General features: G+C 42.0%; 1 protein-coding gene across 4 annotated transcripts in view; it reads right to left on the bottom strand.

Moving 5' to 3' along the window:
• The window catches only part of MIPEP (mitochondrial intermediate peptidase), a 196,048-nt gene that overhangs the window by 21,800 nt on the left and 161,595 nt on the right, over positions 1-12,653 (bottom strand). For all 4 annotated transcript variants that reach the window (XM_036117268.2, XM_036117267.2, XM_078070558.1 and 1 more), the window contains exons 17-18: positions 4,134-4,255; positions 886-959 (exon numbers count right to left, since the gene is read on the bottom strand). In XM_036117268.2, coding sequence (XP_035973161.2) covers positions 886-959; positions 4,134-4,255 — 196 coding nt within the window. The remainder of the gene's footprint in view (positions 1-885; positions 960-4,133; positions 4,256-12,653) is intronic.

Below are 12,653 nucleotides of genomic sequence, written 5' to 3'. Positions count from 1 at the left end.
CCCATTACTATCCTACTTCTCCAATACGAGATGTACTTCCTAAAAGCAATTTTTATCAGCTAGTTGGAGGGTCAGCCACAAATATAATTGTTGATATATTGAGAATATCCAATAATATCCACATCTTCCTTAAAAGATTTCTGAGAGCATTTTACGAAAAATCATGATGGTCCCTTCCATTTACAATTAAATTTTCAGTGAAAATACTTAAATGAAAAAATTAACCCCCCATATTACATAGGAAAACAAGCACTGTGGTACCTGAAAGAGAAGATTTAATTAGGTTCTAATTTTTCAATGGGTAAAAAATCCAGCTCAATGCCTTGGAATTTCTAGCAAAGGTCTAGCTAAAGTTTTGGAGAAAGAAAGAAATGAGTTCTTTAGGCTAAAGAAATACACTGTGACCTGTTAAAACCTATAGGCAAATTTTCTGATAATTTATGACAAATTTACAAATTTCCTATTAGTCAGTAACATTTTAAAAGTTAAAACGTGAAATTTTATGCCAGCATCTAAATAAATCGCAGTAACTAAAACCCATAAAACAGGAGGGCAGTGAGGGGAAGGGCGAAATAGATGGAGGGGATTGAGGTACAAACTGCCAGTTATAAAATAAATAAGTGACGGAGATGAAAAGCACAGCATTGGGAATATAGTCAATAATATTGTAATAACAGTGTTTGGTGACAGATGGTAGCTACACTTAATGGTGGTGAGCATGGCGTAATGTACAGACCTGTCCAATCACTATATTTATTGTACACCCGAAACTAATACAACATTGTATGTCAACTATACTTCAATAATTAAAAAATGTATATAACCCATAAAATCTTTTTAAAAAAAGGATGACGGAACAAGTTACCACTCCTTGTTTTGTTTTACCTTGCACCATGAGCATGGGCTCCTTGCCCCCGCCGTGAGCTAGCATCTCCCTGCGATAGCGCTCCCCTGCCACCCTGCGGGGGAGAGAGGACACTCTGTTATAGCCCCAGGTCACACTTGTCCTAGTTTCTCAAAATGAAGCCACGCTGACATCATATTCAGAAAAGCTGCCACCACAGGACAATTCAGCTGTCTATTTTCTTGCTTCTAAAACTCTAATTCCAATTTTTAAATTATTCTAATTAAGTAAAACCAGGTGTGACATATTTATTGTAAAAGGAGAACTGTATTTTCAGCTTTCCGTGTCATAGCAAGCAATCTCTCTTCGAAGAAAGGATTATTTAGTTTAGGTATTATATAAGTAAAAGGTATCCCACTGTCCATCACCTTTGGGATTATCTTCAAGTGCGATTTGGAATTATTTCTGCTGAGATGAAACAGAGAGAGAAAAATAACACTGTGAAATAAAAGTGAAGGGGACAAAGCTGGCAGGAGAAGCTTAATTACACCCGGAGAGGGAGAGCTCGGCTAAGGGTAACTGATGGAACGGGAAACTGACTCTTGAGTGCCCTGATGGGGAAGGCAAAGGAAGGAACAGCCCATCTGCATCTTCTGATGCACTTTGTCTGCTGGGTTCTGTAGGGAACACTGTCTATAATAACCCCTGCAGGCAGATTTTGGAAAACTTTTACAGATAGAAATTCTCCAACTTAACAGCACCTGGACACAAGCTATTTAGTGCTACTTTTGTATTTTATGGAAAATGCAATTCCTTTTATGCCAGATGACTACACACCATGATGACATAAGTTACATAAATGATGCTGTTTTCATTCCACTATTTCTGGAGCATCTTTATGTACAGGCAATTTTGCGAACCTGGTTTCTAATCAGAATTTTTGATGTATTACAGTATCAAAAATATGTTGAGATCAAACACTACGTGGGTACCAAGGCAAATGTGTCATGAATTAGGAAACACGGACAGAAGGCTGGGCCCACCCAAGGAGGGGATGGGGTGGCTGAGAGGCCCCGCGCAACCCCCGGCCTGGGGGGCTGGATCTCCTGCCGGCCCCAGTCTGCAGCTCCCCTCCCCTTGGGCAGACTCCTGCTCTCAGGCCTCTGGTTCTCGGTGTGCCTCAGGTCTGCGCTGCCTGGCTTTCTGGTGAGGCTTCCAGTCTGGTGATTTTTCAGAAGTGGGATCAAAAAGGATCTTTTGACATAGGTTAGAAATTTTCTAGTCCAGTGAGTATTTTACTAGCTTACTTTTACAGGTCTATAAAAGTATGGCAAACTACATGTCTAGGCAAGAATGCACATATAAACAAGATATAAATGCTTGGAAATATATGTATTTAATAGTATGTGGTTTTCTAGTAAAGCGCAGTTCCTTTAAGCAAGATAATATTTTGCCTAGTTTATAGAAATCTCCAGTAAAGAATCATAAACCCCTAAACTGATTTATTATAGTCAGTTTTGGCTTTAGGTCCTTTGAAAATAATAAAATCTGAAAAGCAGACCAAATGTCTGCAGTGTGCAAAGGGCGGAAGACAAAATAACATGTGGGTACCAAGCTGTAAAACATTTAAAAATTCTATTACATCAGATTCAAGTTCAAAAGGCTTTGGAACTGAATGTGATTATTAAATGCTAAGAAAATCCAAACTTACATCCAACTGCATGAAAAGCTGGGGGCTGGGCAGGAGACAGAGAGGGAGAAGGGGCCAGGAATTAGCAGACCTGCCTTCTAATCTTACTCTAGTCTTCGCTGGGAAGCCTCGGGCAAACCGCTTGTCCCCTCCGAGCCTCAGTTTCCCCTCACAAGCAGTACCTGCTCTGCCAAGGTTGCCATCAATGTAAAATAACGGGCCATATGGAAACTTTAGGGCACTCTAAAAATCCAAGGTGTCATTAATTTTAAACCACATAAAAGCGGTAAAGATACTACATAAATATCTATGGCTGCCTGAGAGGTATCTGGAGATGTGTTTGCGTGGTGAGGAGATAAAATGCTTTAAATGAGTATTAGACCAGATCATAATTAGTGGTTTGCTTTCAAAGGAAGCTCCTTCTAAGGACTCCATGAGACCAGAACTCGACTTCCCCGAGGTTCCTGGTGTTGGAGGGAAGCCTGTGAGAATCAGGAGGCCCACTCAGGGTGCAACGGGGCAATCCTGTGCTGCTCCTGTGGGGTGGAGCTTACTGAGATCCTGGGGATGCAGGGCTGCCCATCCCAGAGCCCACTCTCCCTCCTTCTCTCCTTCTCCAGCCCACCACTGTGCATGGCTGCCTCCATTGTGGGGAAGGGGGTGGGCATCATGTGTCCCTAGCTGAAATCAACCAACCCAGATTCCCTCACAGAATCATTAAAGGCTCACATGGTCACCAGCTAACATGATGAAATACGCTCTGGACAGGGCCAAGAGTCACCACACAATGATGTTTGTGACAGCTGCGGATTGTGCTCTCTGAACTACTGCCCATCCTGATGATGGAAATGGTGAGCAGGGCTACTCAGGAGGGCACCTAGGAGGCAAGCAGTGGGGAGCGATGTGGGGCAGGGCTCTGCAATGCCAACACTAAGTGGTGGTCAGTGGACCCCATGAAGGGGAGCTGTGGAAGAATGGTTGTGGAGCTGCTCCCATTCTTCAGACCGCCACTGTCTTACAGGGGAAGAAAGTGTCCCAAAGTCAGGCAGAGGGGGAACTTTCCAGAACAAAGTGGACACTAGCATAGATACTCAAAGTTTCCAACGGTGCTGCTCCCAAATGAACAACAGTAGCAAGTCCTTTGTTTGGGCAATAAAAAGGAGATCAGGTGTTGCTCCCCATGAGTGAATCCTTGGAAGCTTGTGCTGCAAATAAGGAAGCCTGTCCAAGGGAACGGGAAGCACCGAGCAGCAGGGTACAGACAACGAGAGAGGCTGGAACAACTAAGAACACCCACCGGGGAGGCATGGAAGCAGAGCAGTCTAGGCCCACTCTGGAGAAGCAAAGAGCTTCCACACAAAGGGTCCCTGCAGGCACGACGGGAGGGCGCCACACCATCACCAGTGTGCGGCAGCTGCGCAGCGCTACAGAGCAAGGCGGAGGTCCAGGGCCAGGCTCTGCCTCGGGAAGCGGGAGGGAGGCCCAGCCGGAAGGTGTGGTGTAGGCCAGGTGGCAAGTGGCTGCGGTTCTCGGCCTGGCTGCAGAGGTAGTGGGGTGGGGGGTTACTGGCACTGGAGGAGAATTCATCCCCCTCATTACCTGTTAAAAGGGTCTTGCTGAAAACACTCCTTCCAAACCATGGAAGCTACTGCCCTGGACATCAGGTAAGAATAATACTTGGCACCATAGCCCACGAGGTGACTGAATCGAAGCTGCCAGGCCTGCCAAAAGAGAAACACAGCACAGGAAATATGAAGTCTTTGTACTTCCAGATGTGTGAGAACACAATGGAAACACATAAGGAAATCCGCAAAGGTTTTAACTTAAATTTAACTCTAGAGGGCCCCGTCACTCACGATACTAATATTTTTCCACATTTTATGCACTGTTATGGACTGGTATGCCCGCCCCCCCCAAAGTTCATATGTTGAAGCCCTAACCCCAATACCTCAGAATATGACTATACTGGAGACAGGGCCTTTAAAAGGGTGGTCAAGCTAAACTGAAGCAGTTAGGGTAGGCCCTAATCCAGTAGGACTGGAGTCCTTATAAGAAGGGAGAGACACAGGGGTTGGGCTCAGAGGAAAGGTCACATGAGGGCACAGTAAGAAGGCGGTCATCTGCCGGCCAAGAAGAGGGGCCTTGAAGAAACCAAGCCCGCCACACCTAACTGTTTCCAAGTTCATCACTGCTGGGATTCATTTCTGTGACAGACATGGAGAGAGGACAGCCCACACTCAGCAGGAGGGGTGAAGATAATGGAGCGGGAATGGACTTCCACATCTGTTGTAGCCTGCTTGGAATGCCTGGTCATTGACACCGGGAGTGGAAATTCTGGATCTGGCACGGAGTGCATCCATTTCTTTTCTTTCTTTCTTTCCTTCTTTCTTTCTTTCCTTCCTCCTCCCTCCCTTCCTTCCTTCCTTCCTTTCTCTCTTTTCTCTCCTTTCTCTCTCTCTTTCTTTTTTTTGAGGACAATGATACAGTCATTGTAAGAAAGGCCATAAGAGTTTTCATGGAAGAATACTCTTCCCCTGGAAAATTCTTGTCCTACAAATACCGTTCTTTCTTGGTACCTAAAAGCTGAAACATCTACATTCTGATTGGTTAGTAGTAGGAAGGTTATCCAAGTGCCAACGCATAAACTTACCACAGCCTATTCACAGTAACGTTGCTACAAAAGCTAGAATTATGAAAGCGGTCCTCAAAAGACATATTTATGACCTAAACATTTTTACTTTTCTAAAACAAACATGCAATAATCCACTGTCTTCGAATGTGTGCTTTAGTTGACATTCATATTTTTTGAGAAGAAAAATTGAAGCCTAAGTTTTTCAAAAGAATGTAACCAAAAAACTGAGCTTTATTCATAATGACAGATGGATATATTATTCTTTCATTCATAATTTAATTTTTTCACTTTTTTAATGAAGATATAATTGATTCATTACATTAGTTTCAGGGGTACAACATAATGATTTGATATTTGTATATATTTTGAAACAATCACCACAATAAGCTAGAAGCCTGTTTTTTTTTTTTTTAACGAAGATCATCATTCTCTAACAAATCTTTTAATTCCCCAGAAAATAAAATATAAGGTCTAATCCTTACCATAAACCTATAAACTAGATAAGCAAATTCTATCTGATTAAGAGGAAATATTAAAAAAAAAAAAAGATGGTTCCTTGATCACAGTGAGTGGCAAGTTTTAGAACACAGTCTCTCTGTCTTATATCTACTACACAGGGACTCTAACGATGAGACCACAGCGCTAGTTTATTCTCTGCATGTGTCCAACACATTAAGACAAATATTTTGTCTGGATTAGGCAAAGGAGCTATTACAAAAGAAGGTGTGCTAATGTGGCATTGTGTGTTAACCATACTTCAATTTAAAAAAAAAACTATTAAAAAAAGGAATAGCACAAATAAATGGAAAGGTGCAAATGAAAAAAAAAAAAGGAAAGTGTGCTGGAGCACTGAAACTGATTTTGAACATGAGGATATCAGGGCAGAAAGAAACAATTACCCTCCATATCCACTTTCCCTGTTTTTCAAAATGGCTATGCTTGGAAGTTAAGTGAGCACCTTGTGAGTCATGTTCTGAAAGGAAAGAGACGGGCCCCTTGCTCCTGTGTGTGCCATGCTGGGCCATCTGTGACGGTGAGATCCCAGCCATGGGGAGCCGCAAGCCGGGGGTGTGGTTTCTTTTTTTTTTTTTTTAATATTTTATTTATTCATTTATTTGAGAGAGTGAGAGAGAGAGAGAGCACATGAGAGGGGGGAAGGTCAGAGGGAGAAGCAGACTCCCTGCCGAGCAGGGAGCCCGATGCGGGACTCGATCCCGGGACTCCAGGATCATGACCTGAGCCGAAGGCAGTCGCTTAACCAACTGAGCCACCCAGGCGCCCGGGGGTGTGGTTTCTGACTCCACGTAGCCACCGCCAGCACTGGGTGGGTGCGCTCACAAGGCTGTTATCTGGGGCCTGTTACAGTAACCAGACCTGGATCCTTCCTCAATGGCCCTAGGCCCAGGTGCCAGCACCACGAACACATGAAGGGCGGCTGGAGTTGAGGTCCCAGAAGCTCAACTGTGGTCTCGCCCCAGATGGGAGAATGTGACTGCACACTCTCCAGCCAATAGGTACCCTCAGCGGGGCACGGGGGGCATGGAAAGTAGAGACAGGCTTTCTTTCCCATCCTGTTTCCTATGCAAGTGGTATTTAAATTGAAGGCAAATAGTCAAGGACCATCTACAGGTTAAATTCCACTATGATAAACTTTGAGTAACTAAATTTTTAGTCAAAGGGTTGGGTCTATCGGAATTCATTTGTAACACATACAACAGTTCTGTATATTCTGTCTTATTAAAAAAGGGGATCTATGTCAATTTTTGTGTTCTGCCGGAATCTTAATGGACCACTGGTAATCTTTCTCATATAAAGCCACTGGGATACAACGATATCTTTTGTAATAGAATATGGCCTGCTGTTTTAGTCTGATACTCCATCGATACTGGTTCTTATGTTACTGGTGATGTCAACCTCTCTCAAGGTGGATGCCTCAAGATAGGAAGCACATAGTTGAAGGGGTCCTGTCTTTGAAACTTCTTCTTGGTGATCTGCCGTAACTAGTGTGGTAGCCTTTGTAGTACAGAGCAGAGCTTGATTTTGTTTAGATTCCAGCTGAATGCAGTTCTGTGTTGCCTTGAAGGCAGGCCTTCTTCAATAGAGGCATTTGATTCGCGCTAAGAAGTTTCTAAGTTTGTTCGTGTCATCAGCTCATAACTAAGTCCTCACATAAACAGAGTAATAAAAATAAGACCTTTCAGAAGTGTAGAAAGAGACATCAGGGTTTGTGCAATGCTCAATTTCCTGAGCTGCCACGGCGTCTGCCTTATAGCAACATGCCTACCTGGATGCAGATGTTCTGGCACAATGCACACCCCGTTGTGTCTTGTTCTGTAATTACAGGTTTGAGTTCGGTACTACACCCTTTCCATACCTCAAGACACGCTAGATAAATTACACCCACCTGACACCTTTCATCAGTGGTTTGCAAGTTTAGGGTGGACGAAGACCTACAGTTCCACTGCTGGGTAACCACAAATAGCTGAATTCCTTCTAATTCAACCTAATATTAAGTCTTTGTTATAATTCCACCCATTCGTCAGGAAAAGGAAAAGACACATTTCATTTTAAGATCAGGAATGATGACATGCTCTTCCTTTGAAGTCAAAGCTTTATTCTTCCTAAGGGACACTGTCGGATGGACAGACGTTTTCACCCTTCCTGTGAAGTGTAACGTGCAGATCTGCTCTTAAAACAAAGGACACAAACACCTTTGCAGTTTTCCTTTTATTCTGACTGAAGTGTAGCTCTTCCAACCCTGACACTACCCAAGGCATGGCTATTGCAGACTTCTTGGTCAGACACTCTCAGTGAGCCCACAGACAAGAACGTGGAGCAGGTGAAGAGTGCTCTAGGAACTCTGTGGAAACTATCACTTGCTTTAGAACTCAGGGAAGGGGAGACCCTTTGAGGATTCTTACTCAATGTAGCCCCTTCCTAACCACGTGATTTCCCTCCATCCAAATTAGAGACAGGGCCAGGAATGGAAAGGCAGCAACAGAGCTGGTTACCTACTATCTATTTCAGTTTCAGACCTAGAAGAGGAGCCAGTGCAGAGTAAGCACTCATGAACTACATGTTATATGTTCAGCGATTGAACTAATCATTCCTCTTAATTATACTCTCAAATAGCACATCATTTCTTCATCTCTAGCTACATGTGTATAAATGCATTTAGCTAAAATTCATTTTAAGACAATCTTATCAGTGACATTATAAATTGCCTGAGAACAGGAATGACACCCACTGCCTCTTTGATGTGCATCATATGAATTGAAATTTCCTTAAGAGCAAAGACCTCAATACTGTGCCTATGTCTGGACTCAGCATGGTATGGGGACTACAAAGGGAATTCAACAGCTCCTGCAGGATAGATGGATGAATGGATGGATAGGTGGACAGATGGACAGATACTGTAGGATTCTTTCATGATGCTCAACGTTTCTGAAAAATTAGCCTTTGACTGCAATAAGGAGGCCAGGAATAATATCCATATCACAAACAAGAGGATATTACAGAGCTAAAAGCAAATTTTGGATCTTATGCTATTAATAATGTTTTTTTTAAACTACATTTTTTACTACATTATTTGATAGATGATATAGGATTTTTGAGGCTAATTTTGACACCAGATCTCCAGGTCTGGACTATGTACACAATCTGTGTCATGCTTCCTAGGGTGTGACTTCAATCTTCTTCAAGCTTTGTAGACTCTAAACAAATAACGAGCCTAGTGATAACCATGCAAGCTCAGAAAGGCCTACTGTTCAATGTGTACCTGTCATAATTAGGGTAACTAAAAGACAGGAAGATAGAAAGAAGGAAATTTCTGAGCTAGTCTTTATGGACATACCATTCTGACTTTTTAAATTCTCCACACACAATACTGTTGGTTTGTGGCGTACCTCTTAAGATACCAAATCTGTAGCATCCAAAAGTGTTCAACCACAATAGAAAGCAGAAGGTGGTATTTTTCCATCTGCCTTCTCATGTTTATATTTTCTCTCTCCCAATGTGTGTGTACATATATATTTTTCATGAATCAATATGGACTGGTATTTCTAATTTGATAAAAAAGTCCCTATGGACACTTTGCCAAAATGTCTCACCATTGTGAGAAATGACAGTGCCAAACAAACAGGAATTCTCCTTTTGTAATACAAAGTGATTTTAAATGAAACACAGCTATTGTGCTTGACAAACTTCCAGGTGGCCCCCATGATCTCATTCACGCCTTTGTGAAATCACTCCCCTTGAGTGTGGGCAGGACCTGTGCCTTGCTTCTAACTAACAGACTATGGCAACAGCAATGGAATGTCACCTTCACGATTAATTGTGCTACACATAATGTGTTCTCTGGTTAGCAGACTCACTCTAGAAACCCTCCGCAGCGGCCTGAGGAAGTCGGCAGCCATGTTGGAGAAACCCACCTAGTAGGAAGCCAGTGAATCCTCTCAGATCTGGAAGGAAGGATTTAAGATGTGGGAGTGGCCTCTCGGACACAGTCCTATAGCTGACAGCAAGAAGTCAGGGCCTTGGGTCCCACAGCTGCAAAGATATGAATTCTTCCAATGACCCGGGTGAGGCACTCAGGCCCCAGATGAGACTGCAGTCGGCTGACACCTTGGCCACAGCCTGTGACACCCCGAGCATGGGGTGCAGCTACGCTGGGCTCTGCCTCCTGACACACAGAAACTGAGATGGCTACTGGTTTAAGTCAGTAAGTTTGTGGTAATTTGTTACACGGCAATAGAAAACGTGTATCATTATTTATTTCAAAAAGTGAGAGTTGTATTCAGAAGTACTAAGAGAAATGAGCCCCTGAAAATACGGAAGGGATACCTATATTTATTAAATGTCTCTTTGTCAAAACCTTTTGAGGATGACACTTTTTATAGATATTTTGTAAATTTTTATAAATCGTTTTAACATTTTACACTTTACAAATAGAATCAAGAAAGAGTAATTTGGTCAAGGCTACTGGCAGAGATTGTTAAGCAGCCCCTCCTCATCCTTCTTCCTCTTAGAAACAGAATCACATCCTTTCCCCAACACATTTGACCAAGGCAGAGACCACACTTCCCAGGCTTCCTCAAGTGGCTACGCTATGTTCTCGCATGCGCAGGAGAGTGGAGGTAATGTGTACAACCCCGTCCTTCAAAAAGAACGCTGCTCATCCTCCTGCCCTTTTACCCTCTCTGCTAGCCTCGAAAAGTAAAAACTGGCACCACCTTGCACGCAGATCAAAGCCATGTGTTGAGGTGCCACCAGTCCGCCAGCCCTATCTGCATACCCTTGCCTTGTCAGGCAGGAAGAAATGAACTGTATCTTATTTAAGTCATTGTATTTTGTATTTCCAACTGATGACCACACAGGTCACACGTGTGGAGACAGAACTCACAGCCAGGTGTCTTTCTAAAATCAAAGCCCATGCTCTCTTGCTACTCCATATTGCACATCCTAAAGTATCGAATTGAATTATGTGACCTACTGCTTTCCAGGAATGGGAAAATTATAATTACCCTGATTTCAAATTCTGGACCCTCAGAATATATTCGTATACATGATTTGTGTGTTTACATTCGACACCCATGACTTAGAATTTAATTTCTATCATACCAGCTTAAACACATCAAAAACACACCACGTAGCTATTTTTACAGCTAAAAAGGAAAGACCTTATACACGTGATAATAAGAGTAGGTGTTATAAGAAGTTAAAATGTTAACACTGCCGGACTTGGGGGAGGCCTCTGGGACCTATGAGTGGCCTATAGCTGACAGCCAGGGGAAAGCTGGCTCGTGTATATTAATATTAAACTTAAGTATAATAGTAAGAGTAAGTTAAAATGTTAACACTGTTCTACATAAAAATATTTATCCACATTACATAAATGCTTCTCCACATAACCATTCAAACTTGAATAATTTCCCAAAGTGCCATTAAGAGAATTTTCCAACCCCGAAACAAATTCCTATGCCATATTTGTGTGTTTATGACACAAATCCTAATGACAAATGCAAGACATTTTCTTTGCTAATGGTAGAATTATGGCCTATTTTCAGAAGACCCAGTGTTAGAAGAAAAAATCATGCTTAACAAACCGACCAAATCTCTTCAGACAATTAATGGTATGTCAGTCATATCATTATCGATGCACAAAATATTAATTAGGAGTATGTCTCTTTAGTATGTCAATCTCAATTGTCAGTTTTCTTTACATATGGATATTGAAAAAAAAAAAGCTTTGAAAAAACAAAAACCCTGGAAATACTGGATTGTGCCTATCAAAGCTAATAATCCATTAGCAGAGCAAAGGTGTAGCGGATTCAAATGTTTATGTTGTTAAAGTGCTTATTAGATGAAACATGGATAGGTGATATTAATTTACGTAAATAAGATCACAAATGAAAAACAACAAGCATGGAACTGGAACCAAGACACGCTGGCTTTTTTCTTCCTAATCAAAGCTCCTTAACATTGCTTTTCCCCTTGCCTGGACCATCTCATGAGAAAAAGGAGGTTCCTCTCCATTCTAAAGGAACCCATGCTCAAGTAATGAGAACTGCCACAGAATATGAGGGCTTCTGGAATCAGGAGGCCACCCAGGAGAGCGAGAGGGACCTCTGTAAGAACAGGACACAATCAGGCACAGCTCTGGTGTTAATACATTCACCAAAAGAAGCGGGACACTAAAACAAACAGAAAACAAATGACAAAATGGTCACAGTAATTCCATACCTAAAAATACTCTAAATGTAAATGGACTGAATTCTCCAATTAAAAGACACAGAGTGGCTGGCTGGATTTTTTTTTTTTTTAAGACCCAACTATATGCTGCTGACAAAAGACTCCCCTCAGCTTTAAGGACATACAAAGGCTCAATGTGCAGGGATGGAAAAATATATTCCATGCAAATGGGAAGCAAAAGAGAACAAGGATAGCTATACTTACATCAGAAAAAAATAAACTTTAAGACAAAACAGTAACAGAGACAAAGAAGGTCAATATTTAGTGTTAACAGAGTCAATTCATCAAGAAGATAGAACAGCTGTAAATATATATGCTCCCAACATCAGAGCACCTAAATATGTTAAGCAAATGCTAACAGACCTGAAGAGTAAAACAGACAGCCAGACAATAATAATAGCAGGGAAATTCAATACCTGACTTTCAACAATGGATAGATCATCCAGACAGAAAATCAACTGGGAAACATTAGACTTGAACCATTCTTTTGATCAAATGGTCCTAACAGACATATATGCAGATCATCTGATCCAACAAGAGCAGACTGCATAGTCTTCTCAAGCACACACAGAACATTCTCCAGCACAGATTATATGATAGGTCACAAAACAAGTCTTACCAAATTTAAGAAGACTGAAATCATACCAAGTATCTTCTCTGAAGACAATGGCATGAAACTAGATGTTAACAACAGGAGGAAAGCTTGAAAATTCACAAATATGTGGAAATTCAACAAC

The sequence above is a fragment of the Halichoerus grypus genome, chromosome 4 (assembly GCF_964656455.1).
Source record: "Halichoerus grypus chromosome 4, mHalGry1.hap1.1, whole genome shotgun sequence".
In the NCBI taxonomy this organism is placed as follows: Eukaryota; Metazoa; Chordata; class Mammalia; order Carnivora; family Phocidae; genus Halichoerus; species Halichoerus grypus.
Note: the sequence above shows the minus strand (reverse complement) of the source record. Positions and strands in the feature narration are given on the sequence as shown.